We start from the raw sequence: 22,436 nt of genomic DNA, 5'->3' as shown, positions 1-22,436 counted from the left end.
CCTGAAAACTTTAACATGTGTCTGTACCACCTGGAGGGCTTGTTAAAATGCAGATGGCTAGGCCCCATCACCAGACTGTGATTCAGTAAGTTTGGAGTAGGACCTGAGAATTTGCATTTCTAACCACTTCCCAGGCAATACTGATGCTGCTAGTTTGGGGCCACACTTAGAGAACTGCTGACCTAGGGATAGGGAAACTTAGTGGAAGGCTCTTAGAGTGGCCTGAGCAAGAGGTGATGAGAGGCTGAACTTGGCATGAATAGTAGGGATAGAGCTGAGAATAATTTAATTGATAAAGTCAACAGGATTTGGTTGACCTGGTGTGGAGAGGTGGGAGAGAAAGTGTCAGAGATAACTTCCCAGTTTTTGGTTTTGGTGACCATGTGGTGACTTTTATTGACAGAGACATTACAGGAAAAGGAACAGGTTTTGTGGGAGACATCACAGTTCTGAGATACTTAGTTTGAAATGCGGGAGGAATACCCAGTGAGTATATTTGGATATCCTAGTCTTAACTTGGAGGTTCAGGGGTGGAGGTCAGAACTTGAGGAAACAGTAGTATACAGGGGTTACATAACTGTGGAGGGGAGGCCAAGGAGAGCAGGAAGAAGCGTTCACAAGTTTGTTGCTTTCATCACACACTGGAGTATTGTAAAGCTCCTGCCATTACTAGAGATTCACAGAAGCAATGATTCTCATACTCTGAAGAGTAGAATTTTGCAAAATCCCTCCTTTCTATTTCTAACATGCTCACTCTTCCACTTGACAATCACTGGTATAGAGAGAGAAGAGTAGGGCCAAAGAAAGAACTCCCAATTTTTAAGGGCTTGACAGATGAGGAACTCAGGAAAGACACCAAAAGATAACAGTTCAAAGATATGAAGGAACTTACAAGAGATACTATTGTCATAGAAGCCAAAGGAGAAATGAGTTTCAAGAATGGATGAGAAGTTATTTAATACTAAATAACTGGGATAGAGAGATCCAATATAAGGGCTGCAAAGTCTGTTGGGTTTAATGTTTTCTAGAGGAGGTTTGCTGGATTGGTATTTGCAAAAGCCAGATTGCTGTCCACTGGAGAGTGTGTTTAATCCTTCATTCATTTTTGCAAAGTTATTCAAGTGTCTTTTGTGCTAGGTACTGTTCTAGGTTGGTGAACAAAAAAGTCCCGGCCTTCATGACATTTTAATTCTAATAGGAAGAGACAGATAAACACATAGGAAGTGAGGATAAGTAGACAAGTGTAAAATACTCTTTCAAGAAGGTTGGCTAAGAGGAGATAGAGGTTACAGTAATATAGTAATAGTTAGCATTTATTGAATGCTTATTATGTACCACACACTAGAGTATATCCTTTAACTATCAGCAACCATGTAGAGTAGATAATATCTTTGCCATTTTATAAATGAGAGAACTTAGGTTCAGAGTAGCTAAGTATTTACCCAAGATTATATACCTATTCGGAGAAGGCGATGGCACCCCACTGCAGTACTCTTGCCTGGAAAATCCCATGGACAGAGGAGCCTGGTGGGCTGCAGTCCATGGGGTCACGAAGAGTAGGACATGACTGAGCGACTTCACTTTCACTTTTCACTTTCATGCATTGGAGAGGGAAATGGCAACCCACTCCAGTGTTCTTGCCTGGAGAATCCCAGGGATGGGGGAGCCTGTTGGGCTGCCATCTGTGGGGTCGCGCAGAGTTGGACATGACTGAAGCGACTTAGCAGCAGCAGCAGCATATACCTAGTAAGTAGCAGATCTGGGATTTAAATCAGAGTTCATCTGGTTCCAAAGTTTATATTCGTAACTACTATGCCATATGGTATCGTCAAACATATTTTCGTGTTGAAAGTAACCTTTATGTACTTATATTTACCAGCCATTCATTTATTTGCTAGTAAAACACCTTTGCTCTATATTGTCATCATCCTTTATTATTTTATCTGTAAGAGTACACTTGGGTGAATGGAATGATGCATTCCTCTTTGATTTAGAAATGAGCAGCTGTACATCTCATCCTCTTAACCTCTATCTGCAAACACTTGAATTGCTTCTCATTGACACAAAGCTCATATTATTAGATCCCTCTTTACTTCTTATAGTCTTATCTTTGCTACCTTTATTCTTTATTCTATATTCTATATTCTACCTTTATTCTTTATTCCGACAGACTGAACAGGTTCTAGTACTAGACTTTGTTTCATTGCCAAGTTTTCACCCATGCCATGTACTTTGTTAGATGGCTAGCTCCCACTCATTCTTCAGATTGCATTATTTTTTAATATTTTTTAGCATGTGTGAGAATTCTCTTCTTTTTATTTTTTTAAAAACATTTTTGAGCAGTTTTTTTAGGCTGTGCCACATGGCATGTGGGATCTTTTCTCTCTTTGCTTTGTTTTTTTTAAATTTATTTATTTTTAATTGAAGGATAATACTGTAAAGAAATTATTTTTAAATTTTTAATTGGAGGATAATTGCTTTACAATGTTGTGTTGGTTTCCGCCATAAGATTGCGTCATTTTCATAAGTGCCTTCCCTGACCATTAAACTATATATGTGTGTAGTTATATGTTCTTGTTCTCTCATAGCATTTATTATATTTTGAAAAACATCTTTTTGAGGATCAACTCACTAATTCATAAAATTCATCATTTGTGTGGTTTTTGGTATGTTCCGAGCTATGTGCAACCATCAACCCCACCGTCAATTTTAGAACATTTTCATGACCTCAAAGAGAAATCCTGTGCCTTTTAGCTATTATCCCACTATCCTCCCAGCCCTAAGCAACCACTAATGTACTTTTATTTCTGTAGATTTGCCTATTATTGGGTATCTTATATAAATGGAATCATACAATATGTGAGGTTTTTGACCAGCTCCTTTCACTTAACATGTTTCAAGGTTCATCCATGCTGTAGTATGTATCAGTCCAGACAGAGCTATGGAAGAGATGTGCTTCCAGACCACCACAATAAAGCCACACTGCAATAAAGTGAGCCACATGAACTTTTTGGTTTCCCAGCACATGTACAAATTATTTTTACATCACATAATAGTCTATGAAATGTGCAATAGTATTGTCTAATAAAACAATGTACATACCTCAAAATGTTAACCATCATCTGAGCCTTCAGCAAGTCATAATCTCTTTACAATAGTAACATCAAAAGTCACGGATCACAGATCACCATAACAAAAGTAATATAATGAAAAAGTTTGAAATATGATGAGAATAGCCAAAAGTGACAGAGAGATACAAAATAGGCAACTGCTGTTGGAAAAATGGTGCTCATAGATTTACTCAACTCAGGGTTGCCACATACTTTCAGTTTGTGAAAAATCCATTATCTGCAAAGTGTAGTAAAGTGCAATAAAATAAAGTATGTCTGTACTTTGTTCCTTTTAATGGTTGGGTAATATTCTGTGGTATGGCTATATCACATTTATTGACATTTGTTACATTTTATTGTACAATTGACCCTTGAGCAACTCAAATTTGACCTGCACAGGTCCATTTATATGCAGATTTTTTTCAGTAGTAACTACTACAGTACTACATGACCTATGGTTGGTTGAATTTGTGGTTGCGGAGGGCTGACAAAAAGTTATACCAGGAGTTTTGACTGCACAGAGGGTCGGTGTCCCTGACAACTGTGTTGTTCTGGAGTCAATTGTAGTTGCTTTTAATGTCTGTCTGCCCAGTAGATGTAAGTTCCCTGAAGGCAGAGACATATCTTATTTGTCTCTCTATCCACAGCAAATTACTTATTGAATGAATGTATAACTTCGTAAAGTAGCCTCTTGTCTCTGTGTATCTACAGAAGTTCTTGTTTGTTTTTACTCAACTGCCTCAAGCCAAGGAGTGGTGTGTCCCAGTTCTAATGTTTGGAAGTTGGTCCCTGTTTTGCAACTCAGCAAGGAATCATTAGGCTCATGAGACTATTAGCGACTGTGTGTGTGTAAAAGTTTGTGTGTTCATTTACTCAACAAATATTTATTCAGATATTTAGTGGAGACTTTACTATGCCAGAGAGTGTTCGGTAGTGGAGTAGAATGGTGAAGAAGACCAACATGGTCCCTGCTCTCTGGCTTTCCTGGAGATTACATTCTAGTTGAGGGAGACAGAGAATAAACACACAGATAATAAACAGTGTAATTTCATAAAGAAGTAAATGCTGTGAAAAAAGTAACACAGTGTAATGAAATAGTGACTCTGTGATGGTGGTGGGGAACTACTTCAGCTAGGATGGTGAGGGAAAGGGTGTGAGGGGGTGATATTTATTTGAGCAGGGGTCTGAATGATGAGAAGAGGGTGGTCACGAGAAAATCTGAGAGAAAAGCATTTCAGAAAGAGGGAATGGGTACAAGGGCTCTGAGTTTGGAATGAGCTGGACACTTTCAAGAGTTAAAAACAAGGCTGGTGTGACTATGTGTGATGAATGAAGGGAAAAGTGGTAGAAAATGAAACTGGAGAGAGGCAGGGCTAAATCATGTAGGATCATGCAGGTCACTGAAGAAAACTTACAATTAGAATCAAATCCACTGGGACGTCATTGGACAGCTTTAAGCAGGAAAGTGACACTACTGATTTATAATTTTAAAAGATGGCTTGGCTTCCTAGGTGGAGATCATAGACCAGTTAGGAGGCTTGTTGTGGTATTCCAGGTGAGAGGTGATGAGATTGGCTTGAATCTCTAAGGTCCCTTGTCTTAGCAGTCTACTACTGTGAGCAAGAATCCCTCAGAAGAAATGGAGTAGCCATCATGGTCAACAAAAGAGTCTGAAATGCAGTACTTGGATGCAATCTCAAAAAAGACAGAATGATCTCTGTTCATCTCCAAGGCAAACCATTCAGTATCACAGTTATCCAAGTCTGTGCCCCAACCAGTAATGCTGAAGAAGCTGAAGTTGAACTGTTTTATGAAGACCTACAAGAACTTTTAGAACTAACACCCAAAAGATGTCCTTTTCATTATAGGGGACTGGAATGCAAAAGTAGGAAGTCAAGAAACACCTGGAGTAACAGGCAAATTTGGCCTTGGAATGCGGAATGAAGCAGGGCAAAGGCTAATAGAGTTTTGCCAAGAAAATGCACTGGTCATAGCAAACACCCTCTTCCAACAACACAAGAGATGACTCTACACATGGACATCACCAGATGGTCAACACCGAAATCAGATTGATTATATTCTTTGCAGCCAACGATGGAAAAGCTCTATACAGTCAACAAAAACAAGACCAGGAGCTGACTGTGGCTCAGATCATAAACTCTTTACTGCCAAATTCAGACTCAAATTGAAGAAAGTAGGGAAAACTGCTAGACTATTCAGGTATGACCTAAATCAAATCCCTTATGATTCTATAGTGGAAGTGAGAAATATATTTAAGGGACTAGATCTGATAGACAGAGTGCCTGATGAACTATGGACTGAGGCTCATGACATTGTACAGGAGACAGGGATCAAGACCATCCCCATGGAAAAGAAATGCAAAAAAGCAAAATGGCTGTCTGGGGAGGCCTTACAAATAGCTGTGGAAAGAAGAGAGGCAAAAAGCAAAGGAGAAGAGGAAAGATATAAGCATCTGAATGTAGAGTTCCAGAGGATAGCAAGAAGAGGTAAGAAAGCCTTCTTCAGCGATCAGTGCAAAGAAATAGAGGAAAAGAACAGAATGGGAAAGACTAGAGATCTTTTTAAGAAAATTAGAGACACCAAGGGAACATTTCATGCAAAGATGGACTCGATAAAGGACAGAAATGGTCTGGACCTAACAGAAGCAGAAGATATTAAGAAGAGGTGGCTGTACAAAAAAGATTTTCATGACCCAGATAATCACGATGGTGTGATCACTCATCTAGAGCCAGACATCCTGGAATGTGAAGTCAAGTGGGCCTTGGAAAGCATCACTACGAACAAAGCTAGTGGAGGTGATGGAATTCCAGTTGAGCTGTTTCAAATCCTGAAAGATGATGCTGTGAAAGTGCTGCACTCAATATGCCAGCACATTTGGAAAACTCAGCAGTGGCCACAGGACTGGAAAAGGTCAGTTTTCATTCCAATCCCAAAGAAAGGCAATGCCAAAGAATGCTCAAACTACCGCACAATTGCACTCATCTCACATGCTAGTAAAGTAATGCTCAAAATTCTCCAAGCCAGGCTTCAGCATACGTGAACTGTGAATTTCCTGATGTTCAAGCTGGTTTTAGGAAAGGCAGAGGAACCAGAGATCAAATTGCCAACATCCGCTGGATCATGGAAAAAGCAAGAGAGTTCCAGAAAAACATCTATTTCTGTTTTATTGACTATGCCAAAGCCTTTGACTGTGTGGATCACGATAAACTGTGGAAAATTCTGAGAGAGATGGAAATACCAGACCACCTGACCTGCCTCTTGAGAAATCTGTATGCAGGTCAGGAAGCAGCAGTTAGAACTGGACATTTAACAACAGACTGGTTCCAAATAGGAAAAGGAGTACGTCAAGGCTGTATATAGTCACCCTGCTTATTTAACTTCTATGCAGAGTACATCATGAGAAACGCTGGACTGGAAGAAACACAAGCTGGAATCAAGATTGCCAGGAGAAATATCAATAACCTCAGATATGCAGATGACACCACCCTTGTGGCAGAAAGTGAAGAGGAGCTAAAAAGCCTCTTGATGAAAGTGAAAGTGGAGAGTGAAAAAGTTGGTCTAAAGCTCAACATTCAGAAAACGAAGATCATGGCATCTGGTCCCATCACTTCATGGGAAATAGATGGGGAAACAGTAGAAACAGTGTCAGACTTTATTATTGGGGAGCTCCAAAATCACTGCAGATGGTGATTGCGGGCATGAAATTAAAAGACGCTTACTCCTTGGAAGAAAAGTTATGACCTACCTAGATAGTATATTCAAAAGCAGAGACATTACTTTGCCGACTAAGGTCCGTCTAGTCAAGGCTATGGTTTTTCCTGTGGTCATGTATGGATGTGAAAGTTGGACTGTGAAGAAGGCTGAGCACCGAAGAATTGATGCGTTTGAACTGTGTTGTTGGAGAAGACTCTTGAGAGTCCCTTGGACTGCAAGGAGATCCAACCAGTCCATTCTGAAGGAGATCAGCCCTGGGATTTCTTAGGAGGGAATGATGCTGAAGCTGAAAGTCCAGTACTTTGGCCCCCTCATGTGAAGAGTTGACTCATTGGAAAAGACTCTGATGCTGGGAGGGATTGTGGGCAGGAGGAGAAGGGGACGACAGAGGATGAGATGGGTTGATGGCATCACTGACTCGATGGACGTGAGTCTGAGTGAACTCCGGGAGTTGGTGATGGACAGGGAGCCTGGCATGCTGTGATTCATGGGGTCGCAAAGAGTCAGACACGACTGAGCGAGTGAACTGAACTGAACTGATTCTAGGTTATCTGCATCCAGGATTTATTTTGGTTGATTTTCACAGTTTTCCAACATCAATTTTGGTCTGAGACCTTTAGCATTTGCTGATGATCAATTGGGACAAGCATATTACCACTGTGTTTTCATAAATAGTGCCCTTATGTTACTGTTTGCTTCAAAAATGATTAGTAAGGATAATCATATCAAGTCTTCTTAATCTATAGCATAGGATAAGGGATATTTAGAAGTCTGGATTTTCATATTGTTGTTTTATCCAAATATATTCATTTTTTAGTATAGTGATGGGTTTTACTTTACCAGTGAGAGGGCAAAATTACATTTTTCAATGTAGAAATGATATCTTAAACACAGGAGTTACTTAATATTTATCCATTAAACAGGAACTGTTTCTGTTGACTGAATTTAACACACATCATCAATTTATGACCTTTGGTATGCATTATTCGTCATTTAATTCTAATAACCACTCAGTTGGTATATATAGGACCTCCATCGTATAAAACAGAAAACTTAAATTCAAAACATTTCACGTTGTCCCTCACCTAATCCTCCAGCCATTCCTATAAAGTCAGCCATTACATATGCATAATTTGTAATGATGAAACAGACTCAGAAAGGATAGTGACTTGCCCAATTTCCTATTCCCCTACCCTGCTTTAGTTTTCGTATTAGTACTTATCCCACTCCAGTACTCTTGCCTGGAAAATCCCATGGATGGAGGAACCTGGTAGGCTGCAGTCCATGGGGTCGCGAAGTCAGACATGACTGAGCGACTTCACTTTCACTTTTCACTTTCATGCATTGGAGAAGGAAATGGCAACCCACTCCAGTGTTCTTGCCTGGAGAATCTCAGGGACGGGGGAGCCTGGTGGGCTGCCATCTATGGAGTTGCACAGAGTCGGACACGACTGAAGCGACTTAGCAGTAGCAGCAATATAATATTATTAATTTGTATATTTGTTCATCAGTTCCACTCAAGTATACATTCTATGGGACTTCCCTGGTAGCTCAGTGGTAAATAATCTGCCTGCAATGAAGGAGACACAGGATACACTAGTTCAATCCCTAGGTCGGGAAGATTCCCTGGAGGAGGGCATGGCAACCCACTCCAATATTCTTGCCTGGAGAATCCCATGGACAGAGGAGCCTGGTGGGCTACAGTCCATAGGGTCACAAGGAGTTGAACATGACTGAAGCTACTGAGCACACACATGCACGTATGCATTCTATGAGGGCAGAGAATGTATAAGTTATCTGCTGCTACTGCTGCTAAGTTGCTTCAGTCGTGTGTGACTCTGTGCGATCCCATAGACGGCAGCCCACCAGGCTCCCCTATCCCTGGGATTTTCCAGGCAAGAATACTGGAGTGGGGTGCTATTTCCTTCTCCATTGCATAAAAGTGAAAAGTGAAAGTGAAGCCGCTCAGTCGTGTCCAACTCCTAGCGACCCCATGGACTGCAGCCTACCAGGTTCCTCTGTCCATGGGATTTTCCAGGCAAGAGTACTGGAGTGGGTTGCCATTGCCTTCTCCGTATAAGTTATCTATGGCTGTGTAATAAATGACTCCAAAGCTCAGTGCCTTAATACATCATACATTTATTATCCCACAATTTCTGTAGATTTGGAATTAAGAAGCAGCTTAGCTGAATGATTTCAGCTGTAGGCTCTCTCATGAGGTAATTGTCCAGATGTCAGCTAGGGCTATAATCATCTGAAGGCTTGACTGGTGCTGGGACATCTACTTCAAAGATCACTCATGTTATTGTCAGCAGGAAGGCTCTGTTCCTCTCTGACTGTTGGCCAGAGGCCTTAGTTTCCCCTCACGTGGGCTTCTCTTCATGATATGGCAGCTGGCCTCCTCCAGAGCAAATGATCCAAGAGAGAATAAGGCAAAACCTTCTTAAATGCAAAGTATCTTTTATAGCATAGCATAGCATAGCATTGTTAACTACTGCCATATGCTATTGGTGACACAGACCAATCCTGATATATTGTGGGAGGGACTACACAAGGGTATGAATAACTAGAGATGGTTATCATCTTGAAGGCTGGCTACCACAGCTACTTTTTCTCTTGTTTACGATTATTACTATTATCCCAACACTGAGAAGAGTATCTTGCATATTGTAGGTGCTTAGTAAATATTTGTTGAATGAGTGGGTGGATGGATTTAGAATACCATACTAATTAAAAATGTATGTCGATAGCAAAAAGGACCATTCGTGGATCCTAAGTTGTTGGGGAGGGGCGTGGAAGATGAGTACTATAATAACAGTAATTGTCAGATGTAAAGTGCAAGGAGGATTCACTCTTATTTCTTTGTATCTTTCCCTCAGATGTGGAAACATGAGGGCTTTTTTGCACTCTATAAAGGATTTTGGCCAAACTGGCTTCGACTTGGACCCTGGAACATCATTGTATCCTTTTAGAACGTGAGAATAAAAGCACATGGTTCAAGCTCCCAGGTAATTTGAGGCTATGGGAAGGAAAATTTTGATTATTGGAGCCTTTTAGGCAAATGAGAATCTATTCTAGTGATGACCATTGCAGATGGAACTAAGTACAGAAATGGCTTTCAGTTGGAGTCTAATACAAACTAAAGGGATTAGAAAAGAAATGTCAAAGTTTTTTTTTTTTTTCCCTCTTTTAAACAAACAACAACAAGCACAGCCAAATCTGGAAGGGGCTAGGAAGGTTTTGAAAGCCCTGCCATGAGGTATCCTCTGGAAGGTCTATGTAGTCCACATTTCCTACCCCCAAGTATAGGACCAGAGTAGCTGGGGAAATAATAAGACGGAAAACACTCATACAACAAAGGAATCCAGAGCCAAGGGGGACTCTTTCCTCCTGGGTAACTTTCCTTCCTTTAGCTGTGTTTGAGTGCCTCCTGTGTGCAGAGCCATGAGTTGGATGGTGTGTGTGGTGGTGTTTGTATTGTGGTGAGCACTGCAGGGTAGAAAAGTCATTCCCTGCCCTTGTGGAGTCTATAGGTTGAGGGAGATGGTGTCTCCGTTCCTCTTCCTGATCATCTAATGTCTGTAACAGTTACTCTAGCACTGAATTTTATGTTGTTGATGTTCTTGGATGCGCGCGCGTGCATGTGTGTGTGTGTGGCCTTTTTGCCCCTAAAGAATAGAAGTATGTTAGACTTTGAATATGCTTATATTGCTAAATGCCAACAGTCAAAATGGGTGCATGATGGGCACTCAACACATGCTTGATTTGCCAGATGTAGTTTTTAAAAAGACTTTTAAGCAAGTACAACTTAGAATAGTAGAGCCTAAGTATCCCAATAAGAGAATACAGTGTACAATTTATAACCAGGTTTGACTTTCAGTATCATTCCAGTGATCTTCCGTGACTTACTCTTCAGTTTTTTATTACATACGAGCAGCTCAAGAGGCTTCAAATCTAAGGATGTGAGCCAAACCCTACCAACCTTTCTACTCCCTTTCCCCTTTTTTCTGTGTTCTAATGCATTTTGATCAAGTTGTAAGTGTTTACTGAACCATTGGTCTCCCAAGGCCCTTCTGGTAGAAGAATGATGGGATGGTTCAAAATTGCTCATGTGTTTGTGTTGCCATGTGAACTGTTCCCTGAAAGGAAGTATTAACATTGAGACTCTGGCCCCAGATTGGTATCTTCTGTGAAGATGGATACTGATGGATGATACTCAAAATGGCCTTCTCCTCAAATGTGGGTTAAAAGTAGTTTGTTAGCCCCAGACTTGGGCTAGAGCAAAAGGCATAGGCCAGGGCAGTTACTGCTATGTATGTTACAGACCTCAGTTCTCATTAAAGTATTTATTGACAGAATCACTCTGGCTTTGTCTTCATTTACTGTTCTCTCATCTGCCCACTCTTTAAGTTATATTCTCCGGAAGTTGATAAAGATAAGGTGACTATGAAATTGAGTCTGGACTCTTAAAGCACATTTATGGGAACAGACTAAGTGCGTTGTGCTTTCCCACTGCCATTCATTCTCATAATGCCACTCGCTTGTAAACATCAGACAAGTGGTTCTAACCTAAAGAGTGAATAAGCAAACAAGGGGCTCATTTGGACAGTTTCCACAGATAAAATGCTGAAAGAGGCTTAAAATAGAACCCTGTGTCCAAGGTTCTAATTGCCTTACAGGCAAAAATTTCTGGCTACTTTCTTATACTAGAATAATATCTACCACATTGTAGGCACTCAAATACTTATGAAAGGAATAGTTCTTCATCTTTATCCATCCATTTATTTGTTCAGCAAACATTTATTGTATGTTTAGTATGTCCTAGATGCTGGGGGTGTAAAAATATATTAAGACATAATCACTATTTTAGAGGTCACATCCAAGGAGAAGCAGACATGTAAATAGATTCTAAGTACAATAGGTACTAAGTACTGTCTGACGAATGAACTAAGTGCTGTAGAAGCACAGAGGAGGAACAGTCCATTGCCTAGGGGCCGGGCTAAAGGCTTCACAGTAGAGGTGCCATTTGTGCTAAAAAGCGGATGTTACTATGTAGATTAAGGCAGGGAAGGACATTCCAGGCAGGGGAATTGTGGGGGGGGGGGCGGCAGGGGGACGTTCAGCATGGCTAAAATACAGGGTTCTGGTTTTCAAATACCATGTGAGGCAGAATCACCTGAAGATCTTGCAAAAAATGTAGATTCTTATGTCCTATCACCTGAGATTCTAACCTTATTTGGGGAAGAGGTATTTGCTTTTGTCACAGGCATTCGATGGTGGATGATCCTTAGATTACACTTTGAGAAGCACTTGTAAAGAAATATGGGCTAGAATGAAAGGAAATTACAGTGTGGCCAAAAGGGTCAAATTATGAAGGCTTTCTATATATCCCTAAGAAAGAGTTTGGCTTTTATCCTCGAGGAGGCAGGCAAAGGAAGCTGAAAATAGGGGATAATATAACCAGCTTGTGATTTTTAGGATGATAACCCTGGTGTGGAGGGTAGCCTGGAAGGAAGCAACCCAAACCAGGTTAGGATCCACTGAGATCTACTCCCCTTTATGTACAAGGTCCAGAAAAGCTAAGAAAATGTGTCCTAAGTCACATAGCCTGATTGTGGCAGGTTTGAGGCTAGCACATAGTTATCAGATTCCTTCTCTGTCTCATTCTACCACCCCACAGTGCCTTCTTATTTGTTAAAGTACTACCTTTTCAAAATAAACTTTAACAGACTATTTTTTTTAGAGAAGTTTTGGGTTAATGGCAAAGTCCTGTGGAAGGGGTGGAGATTTCCTGCATACCTCTTATCCCCACAAGTGTGCAGCTTCCCCCTCGTCAAAATTCCTCAGCAGGGTGATTCATTTGTTAGAGTCAGTGAATCTATATTGGTGCATCATTATTACCTCACATCCATCATTTATATTAGGGTTCACTCTAAGTGTCATACATCCTGTGGGTTTTGACAAATGTATAATGACATGTATCCACCATTATAGTATCATACGGTAGAGAGTCACTGTCCTAAAAATCCTTTCTGCTCTATTCATTCTTCCTTCTCCCCCAAACCCCTAAAATCCACTGATCTTTTTACTGTATCTGTGGTTTTGCTTTTTCCAGAGTGTCATATAGTTGGAATCATACTGTATGTAGCCTTCTTAGATTGGTTTCTTTAACTTAGTAATATATACTTAAGGTTCCTCCATGTTTTTTCATGGGCTTATGGCTCATTTTCTCTTTTTTCCTTTCTGCACATACCACAATGTATCTATCCATTCACCTGTGGAAGGACTCCTGCTTGCTTCTTCCAAGTTTTGGCAATTATGAACAAAGCTGTTATAAATATTCATGTGCAGGCTTTTATGTGGACACAAGTTTTCAGCTCATTTGGTTAAATATCAAGTGAAATTGCTGGATGGTATGGGAAGAGTCTGTTTAGTTTTGTAAGAAACTGCCAAACTATCTTCCAAAGTGGCCATACCATTTTGCATTCCCACCAGCAATAAATGAGAATTCCTATTTCTCCACATCCTTGCCAGCTTTTGGTGTTAGTGTTTTGGATTTTGGTCATTCTTATAGGTGTGTAATGATACCTCATTGTTTATTTTTTATTTTTAATTTGAGTATAATTGCTTTACAATGTTGTGTTAGTTTCTGCCATACAACAGAGTAAATCAGCCATCAGTTCAGTTCAGTCTCTCAGTCGTGTCTGACTCTTTGCGACCCCATGGACTATAGCCCACCAGGCACCTCCGTCCATGGGATTCTCCAGGCACGAATACTGGAATGGGTTGCCATTTCTTTCTCCAGGGGATCTTCCCGACCCAGGGATCAACCCAGGTCTTCGGCATTGCAAGCAGACGCTTTAACCTCTGAGCCACCAGGGAAGCCCTAAGTATATATCAGCCATAAGTATACATATATCCCTTCCCTTTTGAACCTCCCTCCCCCGATCCCACCTCTCTAGGTCATCATAGAGCACTGAGTGAGTATTACACAGCAACTTCCCGCTAGCTATCATTGTTTATTTTTAAGACTACTACACCAGTCAGATACTCTACTCCTTTCCAAATAGATGAACGAAAAGGAAGCCACTTTTTTTCACAGTGGTATAATTTCTTGTACTAGAAAGATAATTTCTTGTAGGGTGTGTATATATTGGAAATTGACTTTCAGCTCAGTTTAAATGTTATTCCTTCAGAGAAACCTTCCATTGATTTCCTCTCCACGAATCTAAATCACTTTCATCATTGTAATTCCTTATACCATGAATTTATAACTATACATTATATTTATGTGATTATTTAATTAATAATATCTATATCTCCCATTAGTCTGTATACTCCACAAAAATAGGGATTCTGTCAGTTTCATTTACTGCTTTGTTCTCAGGGCTGAGTACAGTTATATATACTCAGCAAATATTGTTTAAATAAATTGATCTGTATCCAAAGACCTGATAAAATGTCTAAAGCATAGCAAAGGTTCGCAAATGCTGTGCGATCTAAATGAAATGAAACTAAATTTGGAATTACTAGATAATGGTGGGTGATAGGTTATTTAAGAGATAATAGAAGTGCTTGGGGAATGCATGCCACCTTTTAAACTGATTATCTGTTCATTTGTTCATTCAACAAATATCTACGCCTCATGGAGCTTATAGTTTACAAAGGGAGACATCATAAAAAGATAAATGAGTAATATATAGTATATTAGATGGCAGTAAAAGGTTTCTAGAAAAATAAATTGGGGGAGAGATATGGAGAATATAGGAGTGGGGTTGCACACTAAGAAAGCCAAATTGGATTGAAGTCTATAGTTTGAGAGAAGAAGCCAACCTAGGGTTAAAGCAAATGTAAGACCCCTTAGGTACGAGTGTGCCTGGAATCTAATGTGATAATTCAAGCAAGAACTAATGGTGGCTTTGATGAGAGTAGTAGCAGTGGAGGCTGTGAAAAGTGGTTGAAATTCCGATATGTTGGAGAAGAGTGAATAATGACTTGCTAAGGGATAGGATTTGGGCTTTAAAAGAGAAAGAGAGCAGAGGTTGGAGTTTTAACTCCAAGGCCTGGGCCACGAGAAGGGCAGTATTGTCATAGAGGTGGAGAAGACTAGAAGGTACAAGGCTTTTTTGGCAGGGGTGGGGGGCAATAATTTTGTACATGTTAAGTTTGAAGAGCCAGTTAGACTTTTGGAGAGATGTGGTTTAGGCAGTGAGACATTGAAGTGTGTTCAGGGGGGATATGGGCTGGAGATGTATATTTGGAAATCATCAGTATGTAGATGGTGCTTAAAGCTGTGATAATGAATGAGATCACTAAGGGAGTAAGCGTCAATAGATAAGAGGTTCAAGAACTGAACCTGGGCAGTCCTTCATAAAACAGTTGTCTAAAAAAGAACAATATTCTGGTGATAGAAAAAGAGTGAAGGAGGCAAGGAGGTAAATTATTTTCAACATGAAATTTGAAGAAACAGAATTTGAAGCTAATGAGATCTTTAGCCAAATTGCCAAAGCTTTAATGATTGCTGCCTTTAAGTAGCCATATCATGAGCAGATAGTTCAAATTCAAGAATTTGACTTGCTATTTTTGTTTTTGGTGTAGTATTCCTATCTTATCATAGTCAAGATCTTTTTGTACAGTTGTTCTGTGTATTCTTGCCACCTCTTCTTAATATCTTCTGCTTCTGTTAGGTCCCTACCATTTCTGTCCTTTATCGAGCCCATCTTTGCATGAAATGCTCCCTTGGTATCTCTAATTTTCTTAAAGAGATCTCTAGTCTTTCCCATTCTGTTGTTTTCCTCTATTTCTTTGCATTGATTGCTGAGAAAGGCTTTCTTATCTCTTCTTGCTATTCTTTGGAACTCTGCATTCAGATGCTTATATCTTTCCTTTTCTCCTTTGCTTTTCACTTCTCTTTTCACAGCTATTTGTAAGGCCTCCCCAGACAGCCATTTTGCTTTTTTGCATTTCTTTTCCACGGAGATGGTCTTGATCCCTGTCTCCTGTACAATGTCACGAACCTCTGTCCATAGTTCATCAGGCACTCTATCTATCAGATCTAGTCCCTTAATTCTATTTTTCACTGTATAATCATAAGGGATTTGATTTAGGTCATACCTGAATGGTCTAGTGGTTTTGCCCACTTTCTTCAATTTCAATCTGAATTTGGCAATAAGGAGTTCATGATCTGAGCCACAGTCACCTCCTGGTCTTGTTTTTGCTGATTGTATAGAGCTTCTCTATCTTTGGCTGCAAAGAATATAATCATTCTGATTTCGGTGTTGACCATCTCGTGATGTCCATGTGTAGAGTCTTCTCTTGCTTTGTTGGAAGAGGGTGTTTGCTATGACCAGTGTGTTCTCTTGGCAAAACTCTATTAGCCTTTGCCCTGCTTCATTCCATATTCCAAGGCCAAATTTGCCTGTTACTCTATCCACTAATAATTTCGTTGCTGCTGCTGCTGCTAAGTCGCTTCAGTCGTGTCCGACTCTGTGCAACCCCATAGACAGCAGCCCACCAGGCTCCTCCATCCCTGGGATTCTCCAAGCAAGAACACTGGAGTGGGTTGCCATGTCCTTCTCCAATGCATGAAAGTGAAAAGTGAAAGTGAAGTCACTCAGTCATGTCTGACTTCTCGACCCCGTGGACTGCAGCCTACCAGGCTCCTCCGTCCATGGGATTTTCCAGGCAAGAGTACTGGAGTGGGGTGCCATTGCCTTCTCCGATATTTTCGTTAGCCTAGCACAATCAAAATATTGCATATAAGTCAGAGTGATAAAGTTGCTTTTTAAAAATACCATCATATCTTCTCAGTGAAAATGGCTACTCGCAGTAATCTTAATTCCTGAGGTTTCAGTAAAGGATATTTCTTCTCTCTATTCAGTGTCTCAGCATCAGAATTCAGTTGCATTTGGGGCTGTCCCTAACTGATTATAAGCACTCTTCATGCATCCTTGGCTTTCCCATTTATTTAGTAAATAAGAAAAACAATTTAGCACATCATTGCATAAGATTTCTAGGGGACCTGATAATTTTAAGGTGGTAGTTGGAATTTTGGATTATTAGCCCATTTTCCATATTTGAAATAACCTCATAGCCTTCAGCTCTAATTTCTTGGTTCAATTTTCTTAACTATTTAAACCACCTCTGAGATGACATCAGTTTGCTTTTACATAGGATGTGCTTTAGTATTTGTGGAATGGCTCAGTGGGAAAATCTGCAAATTTTATGAATCATAAAAGCACATTTGTAAGACAGCATGGCATTTTATTGGGCCAATGACTGTTATCTCAGCGTGTTCATCATCTTTTAAAAAATTAATTTTACTGATTTTTTTTTGGCTGCACCACGTAGCATGCAGCATCTTCGTTCCCCAACCAGGGATTGAATCCACACCCTCTGCAGAGGAAGTGCAGAGTCTTAACCACTGGACAACCAGGGAAGTTCTCATCCTTTTAGTGTTGTAATGTTAACACAATCAAGAGAGAACTGGAACCAATATGGATTTATTATAGTAAATGGGAAATATAATTCAATCATGAAACTGTTGGGTAACATACACCAAATGAAAGCAAACCTAAAAAAATAGAGACCCCACCCCCCACCCCCCAGGTTCTTGGTGTGATTTTAGTCCCTCTGGTGCTTTGGAGCAAATGAATCCTGCTCGCCCCATTGTGTGGAAGGCATTCAAAGGAAACAGGCACTGCTTTGTGCATTAAAACAGACTCTGAGACCCTTAGCAGCTGCATCAGTCATCTCTAGGACTCCTCATGAGAGGGCTCTTTGAGCTCAATGGCGGCTTATGGTCCCAACAGCTTGGAAATCCAGCGAACATACAGCTGCCTGGTTGCCTGTGAAGCCCTCCCGCACTTCAGCCTGCCACAGTGGATGTGTTAGGTGGAACACATCTTTCCCGGTCAGCCAGGCTGCAAGACTATGGCTTCGAGGCTTCAGCTGCATCAAGAGCTGACTCCTGGCTCCATGTGATCATATTTTCATATTCTCATGCCTACTTAGCATTTTATGGTATTGCATAAAGCAACTCCCTCAGAAGATTTTAAGAGTGAAAACACACTGAAATTGGTATCTATATCACATGGCGCTGTATCAAGCATGCCTTTGTCCTATGAGGGGGGTTGTTAAACTGCTGTGTCTCAGTCCAGATTTCTGGATTTGCAGATTAACCCCGTGGCAGAGTATACCAACAGGTTTTCTTTTGTAAACACAAACAAAATAACTGGTGAGCCCTCTTGGTATGGATTATGCTTTCAGGAAGCCATGCACATTCATTTCTTTGAGATATTCATATCGGTGTGATCTGTTCATTTATGGCTCACTTTTGACTTCTTGTAGCAAATATCCATGGAGAAGGCAATGGCAACCCACTCCAGTATTCTTGCCTGGAGAATCCCAGGGACGGGGGAGCCTGGTGGGCTGCCGTCTATGGGATCGCACAGAGCCGGACACAACTGAAGCGACTTAGTAGCAGCAGCAGCAGCAGCAAATATCCTAGGGAAACATTTTGTTGTTGTAGTTGTTTACTCGCTAAGTCATGTCAGACTCTTTGTGATGCTGTGTACTGTAGCCCACCAGGCCCCTCTGTTTATGTGATTTCCCAGCCAAGAATACTAGAGTGGGTTGCCATTTCCTTTTCCAGGGGATCTTGATCCAGGGATTGAACACATGTCTCCTGCATTGGCAGGCGGATTCTTTACCACTGAGGCGCCTGGTAAGCCCCCAGGGAAACATTACCCTCCCAGAAATGCCAGCAAAAGTGTGAATCAAAATTCTTATAAGTGTTTAATGCTCCTTGACCTAGTAATACTACTTCAGATAATTTTATCCTGAGGGATTAAACAGACATGTCAAAGATTTATGGCTGTATGCATGCTCAGTCATTCAGTCATGTCCAACTCTTTGCAACCACAGGGACTGTAGCCCACCAGGTTCCTCCGTCCATGGGATTATCCTGGGAAGAATACTGGAATGGGTAGCCATTATCTCCTCCAGGGAATCTTCCCAATCTAGTGACTGAACCCACATCTCCTATGTCTCCTGCATTGGCAGGTGGATTCTTTACCACTGGGCCACCTGGGAAGCCTGACAAAGATTTATACACAAGGGTGTTTGAAGTGGTATTATAACAGTGAGAAATCGGAAATAACAAATGTACAACTATAGAAAAATGGTTAAAATATTATATATTCATGTTGAAAAACATGCAACCTTTACAACTCATTTTTTTGAAGAAAGCTTAATGACATAGGAAGATAGCACAATATAATATTAAGTGAAGAAAACAGATAAAGGAAAGTAACAGTGAGTATCTCTGGATGGTATAATTATAGGTACCTTTATAATTTTCTATATTTTAAAAAACTTCTAAAATGAATAAAAATTATAATCAGAAAAGAGTAATGACCATCATGTATGCATGAATATATCTCTAAAAGAAATCCAGGAAATCTGGGGTAGTTTTAGCACCTAGCTCTCAATAAACATTCATGGGGTGTGTAGACAGATGAATGAATAAATGGCAGTTGACACTTATAGGTACCATCATTGGGTTTATATGATTACAAGAAATAACAAATGAAGATTTATTAATTAAAAGGAGAAGAATTCCAGACCAGTCAGTAGTTTGAAGGATGACATAGAAGGTACTGAAGGAATCACAAAATGAGTGGCTGATGGCAGCTAAGGTGTGGGGCCGGTTGCTGTTCTTGTTGCCCAGCTGTCAGCATCATCTTTCTTCTCGTTATGTGCATCCTTGAAGTATCTCTCGAGCCTGTTGTTTTCACTGGTCTCTGTTCACTTTGGCCAGTGACTGAGCAAGTGCAGGTGAAATCAAAGTCACAAGTTCATTTCCCATGTGAACCTGCAAACACTTCATCATACAGGGCGACAGTATCCCAAGGCCAAGTCTAGCTAGCAAGCTCTCAGAGATGGCTGTTTGGTCATGTGGACAAGCAGGGGAGTGGTGATGGATCATGGAAACCTGCCTCTAACATTTGTGGGACGACTCAAAATGCCCATGTCCAGAGGGCTGTGTGTTCTGTTCTTGAGGGTTGTTGTCTGAAACAGAGGGGTGCTATGCATAACATTAGCTACCCAAGGAATTAGTATAAAACTTAGCCATGTCACAGTATTTTTTTTAAACAGATTCATAGTAAGCTGTTCATGGAAATGATTGATGAGCCCAATTGGTCTACATTCTGTCCTTCAAGGTATTAATATCTTTTGGCTATTTTGATCAAATTGCTGAACAGGATCTGGCTTCTCTGCAAGTGCATCGGGAGACAACATTGGATGTGTGAATGAAATATAAATATTTCCATGCCAGTGCATTCCCTTATCTGTACAGGAACCTGCATCAAAGAAAGCCATTAGACTAGTACAGAGCTTTCTGTATCTCTGCTCTTGGTGGCTTATCAAACACAGGGTTCTTGATTGCGGTTACTCTTAAACCCAAGTATATGGTAATAGTACCCTGTTTATATCTCCTCTGTCTTGATCCTGCTAAGGTATTAGATTTATGTTTGTCTTTTCCAGCCTGAGTCACCTCTCATCACTAATTTTTCAAAATCTTTATTCAGGAATTGAGGAATTCATGGTTTGGGGCCTGATAGTCCTTGTCCTAGAGGTCACAATGCCTGCAAATGTGACTGATTCCCTTGAATCGATCAGCGGGATATTTTATTCCTCAGGATTTTTAAGGAAGAGGAAGAGGATATTTTCTGAGCACTAACAATGTGCTGTGGTTTACTAGGCATTTTCACATACAGTGTCTGAGTTAATCCTCACTAATAACCAAAGAAGGTAGGTATAATTACCCCCAATGTTACAAATGAGAAAGCTGTGGCTTTGAGAACTTAAACGACTGAATCATAATTTGAATACTGGTCAGTTGGATTTCACAACCTGCAGTTTTCCCATTGGACACACTGACTCCCAGGAATAGCAGGAATTTTTTAGGCTGAACCTCATAGCACAACAATCAGCTGGCCTCTGCTCAGCTCCTGCCTTTCTCCTGTAACTAAATTCCATTCCACTTTTCTTGTGTTACCTTGGCAAGATCAGGCCTTTGCAGCAAGGCCAGAAAATTAAGCTTTGAACCACTAATAAGGAGACCATTGATTTGAGCCTGTTTTCAATTTTGTCCTCAAACCCAGTTACTCTTTGTGTTTTACCTCATTCCCAGTAACTCATAACCCAGTCCAAGCTGGCATAACTGGTACTTGCTGGGTGCTCAGCCTTTCAAGGCATGTTGGACTCCATCATCCACTCAAGAGCCAGAAAGTTCTTCAGTTGTAGGAACATAAAGGTTACTATGGCAAAGGCAAGCATGGCCCTCCTCTAGGTCAGAGTAGCAAGCAGAACAACTTGCAAAATGATCTACCAGAGGAGACTTGATGTGTATTAGAAGAGACCAGAGAAAAATGTGCCATTTGGTCTGAAGGTAAGAGAAGAAAGGGAGAAGGGAACTTTCAAGAACATGGACATGAAAAGGGATGACCGTTAACTTCAGAACAACTGAGGAGAGCAAGCTGGGGGTTAATCTAAGACTGAAGGGGAATGAAAACCCAAGTGCGAAGCATCCTTCTGAGAGACCAATTTCATCCAGGTTCTGAGCATCATAGTTTGAGATTGGAATGAAAATTGTCAGAGGCCTCTTAGAGTTAGGCATTACACATTAGGCTCAGATGTATCCCCAAGCCATCATTTTTAGAGATATTGAGGGGTTAACCTTCCAAGGTTGTTTGGCACCAAGTCCCAGACAAATCAATCTGTACTGTTTTGGTTTCTTCCTTTCCCATTTTTGTTGTCCACTTGGCAGCTTTCTAGGGAAATAATCTAGTTTAGGGCCTTAGGCGGCAAATTTCCGAGGAATGTATTGTAGAGACTAGGAGGTTGGATAAAGGGTTATAGGAAACTCAAGATGGCTGAACATGGCTCCTAGATTTCTTCCCCACTATGCTCTTATAGTTTCTGCTGCCAGGGTTGCCCAGAGGGAGCCTGAGCATAATTCCCAGTTGCCAACTGTCATTTTCTGTACCCACAAGAGCAGGATGAGGCTAGTCTCCTGGGCCATTTTGGAGGCATCCTTTTATGCAACTGAATTTCTTAGGGAAATGCAAATTTGGGAGTAAATGGCAGAAAGTCAAGCTTTGAGGAACAAAGTGGGCCCAGTGTGGAGAGCTTGGCAGTGCTGTGTTTTGGTACCTGCCCCTTTCTTCCCTTTAAGTGTCTTGGAATCTGTGGTTCAGCATTGTTATCAGCAAGAAGCTACAAGTGACATAAGAGGCCAACCGAGGGGAAGGGACACCACAGAGTTAAGAAGGTGGTGGGCTGGGTGGGGAGGGGGTTAACAGCAGAAATAATCACAAGACTGGCTATTTGTCAAAGAAACACTCCTTTGAACACCATGAAGCATGGGAAAAGACCAGCTTTAGTATCTATTTCAGGTTCCTACATTTATACAACCTCACTACATAAAATGTCTGATTATATCAGGGAGGGCAGGACTCCTCATTTTATCAAAGCAATCATTATAGTAAATAGTTACAAAGAACAGAACCTCATTTTTCTAATACT

At 40.7% G+C, this 22,436-nt stretch overlaps 1 protein-coding gene across 2 annotated transcripts in view; it reads left to right on the top strand.

Moving 5' to 3' along the window:
- The window catches only part of SLC25A14 (solute carrier family 25 member 14), a 39,921-nt gene extending 29,092 nt beyond the window's left edge, over nucleotides 1–10,829 (top strand). For both annotated transcript variants that reach the window (XM_068962564.1, XM_068962563.1), the window contains exons 9-10: nucleotides 9,725–9,805; nucleotides 10,762–10,829. In XM_068962564.1, coding sequence (XP_068818665.1) covers nucleotides 9,725–9,805; nucleotides 10,762–10,803 — 123 coding nt within the window. In that variant the 3' untranslated portion in view covers nucleotides 10,804–10,829. The remainder of the gene's footprint in view (nucleotides 1–9,724; nucleotides 9,806–10,761) is intronic.
- Nucleotides 10,830–22,436: the final 11,607 nt, after the last annotated feature.

This window comes from Capricornis sumatraensis, chromosome X, assembly GCF_032405125.1.
Source record: "Capricornis sumatraensis isolate serow.1 chromosome X, serow.2, whole genome shotgun sequence".
NCBI lineage: Eukaryota > Metazoa > Chordata > Mammalia > Artiodactyla > Bovidae > Capricornis > Capricornis sumatraensis.
The sequence above is the reverse complement of the archived record's forward strand: the minus strand, read 5'-3'. Positions and strand labels throughout refer to the sequence as shown.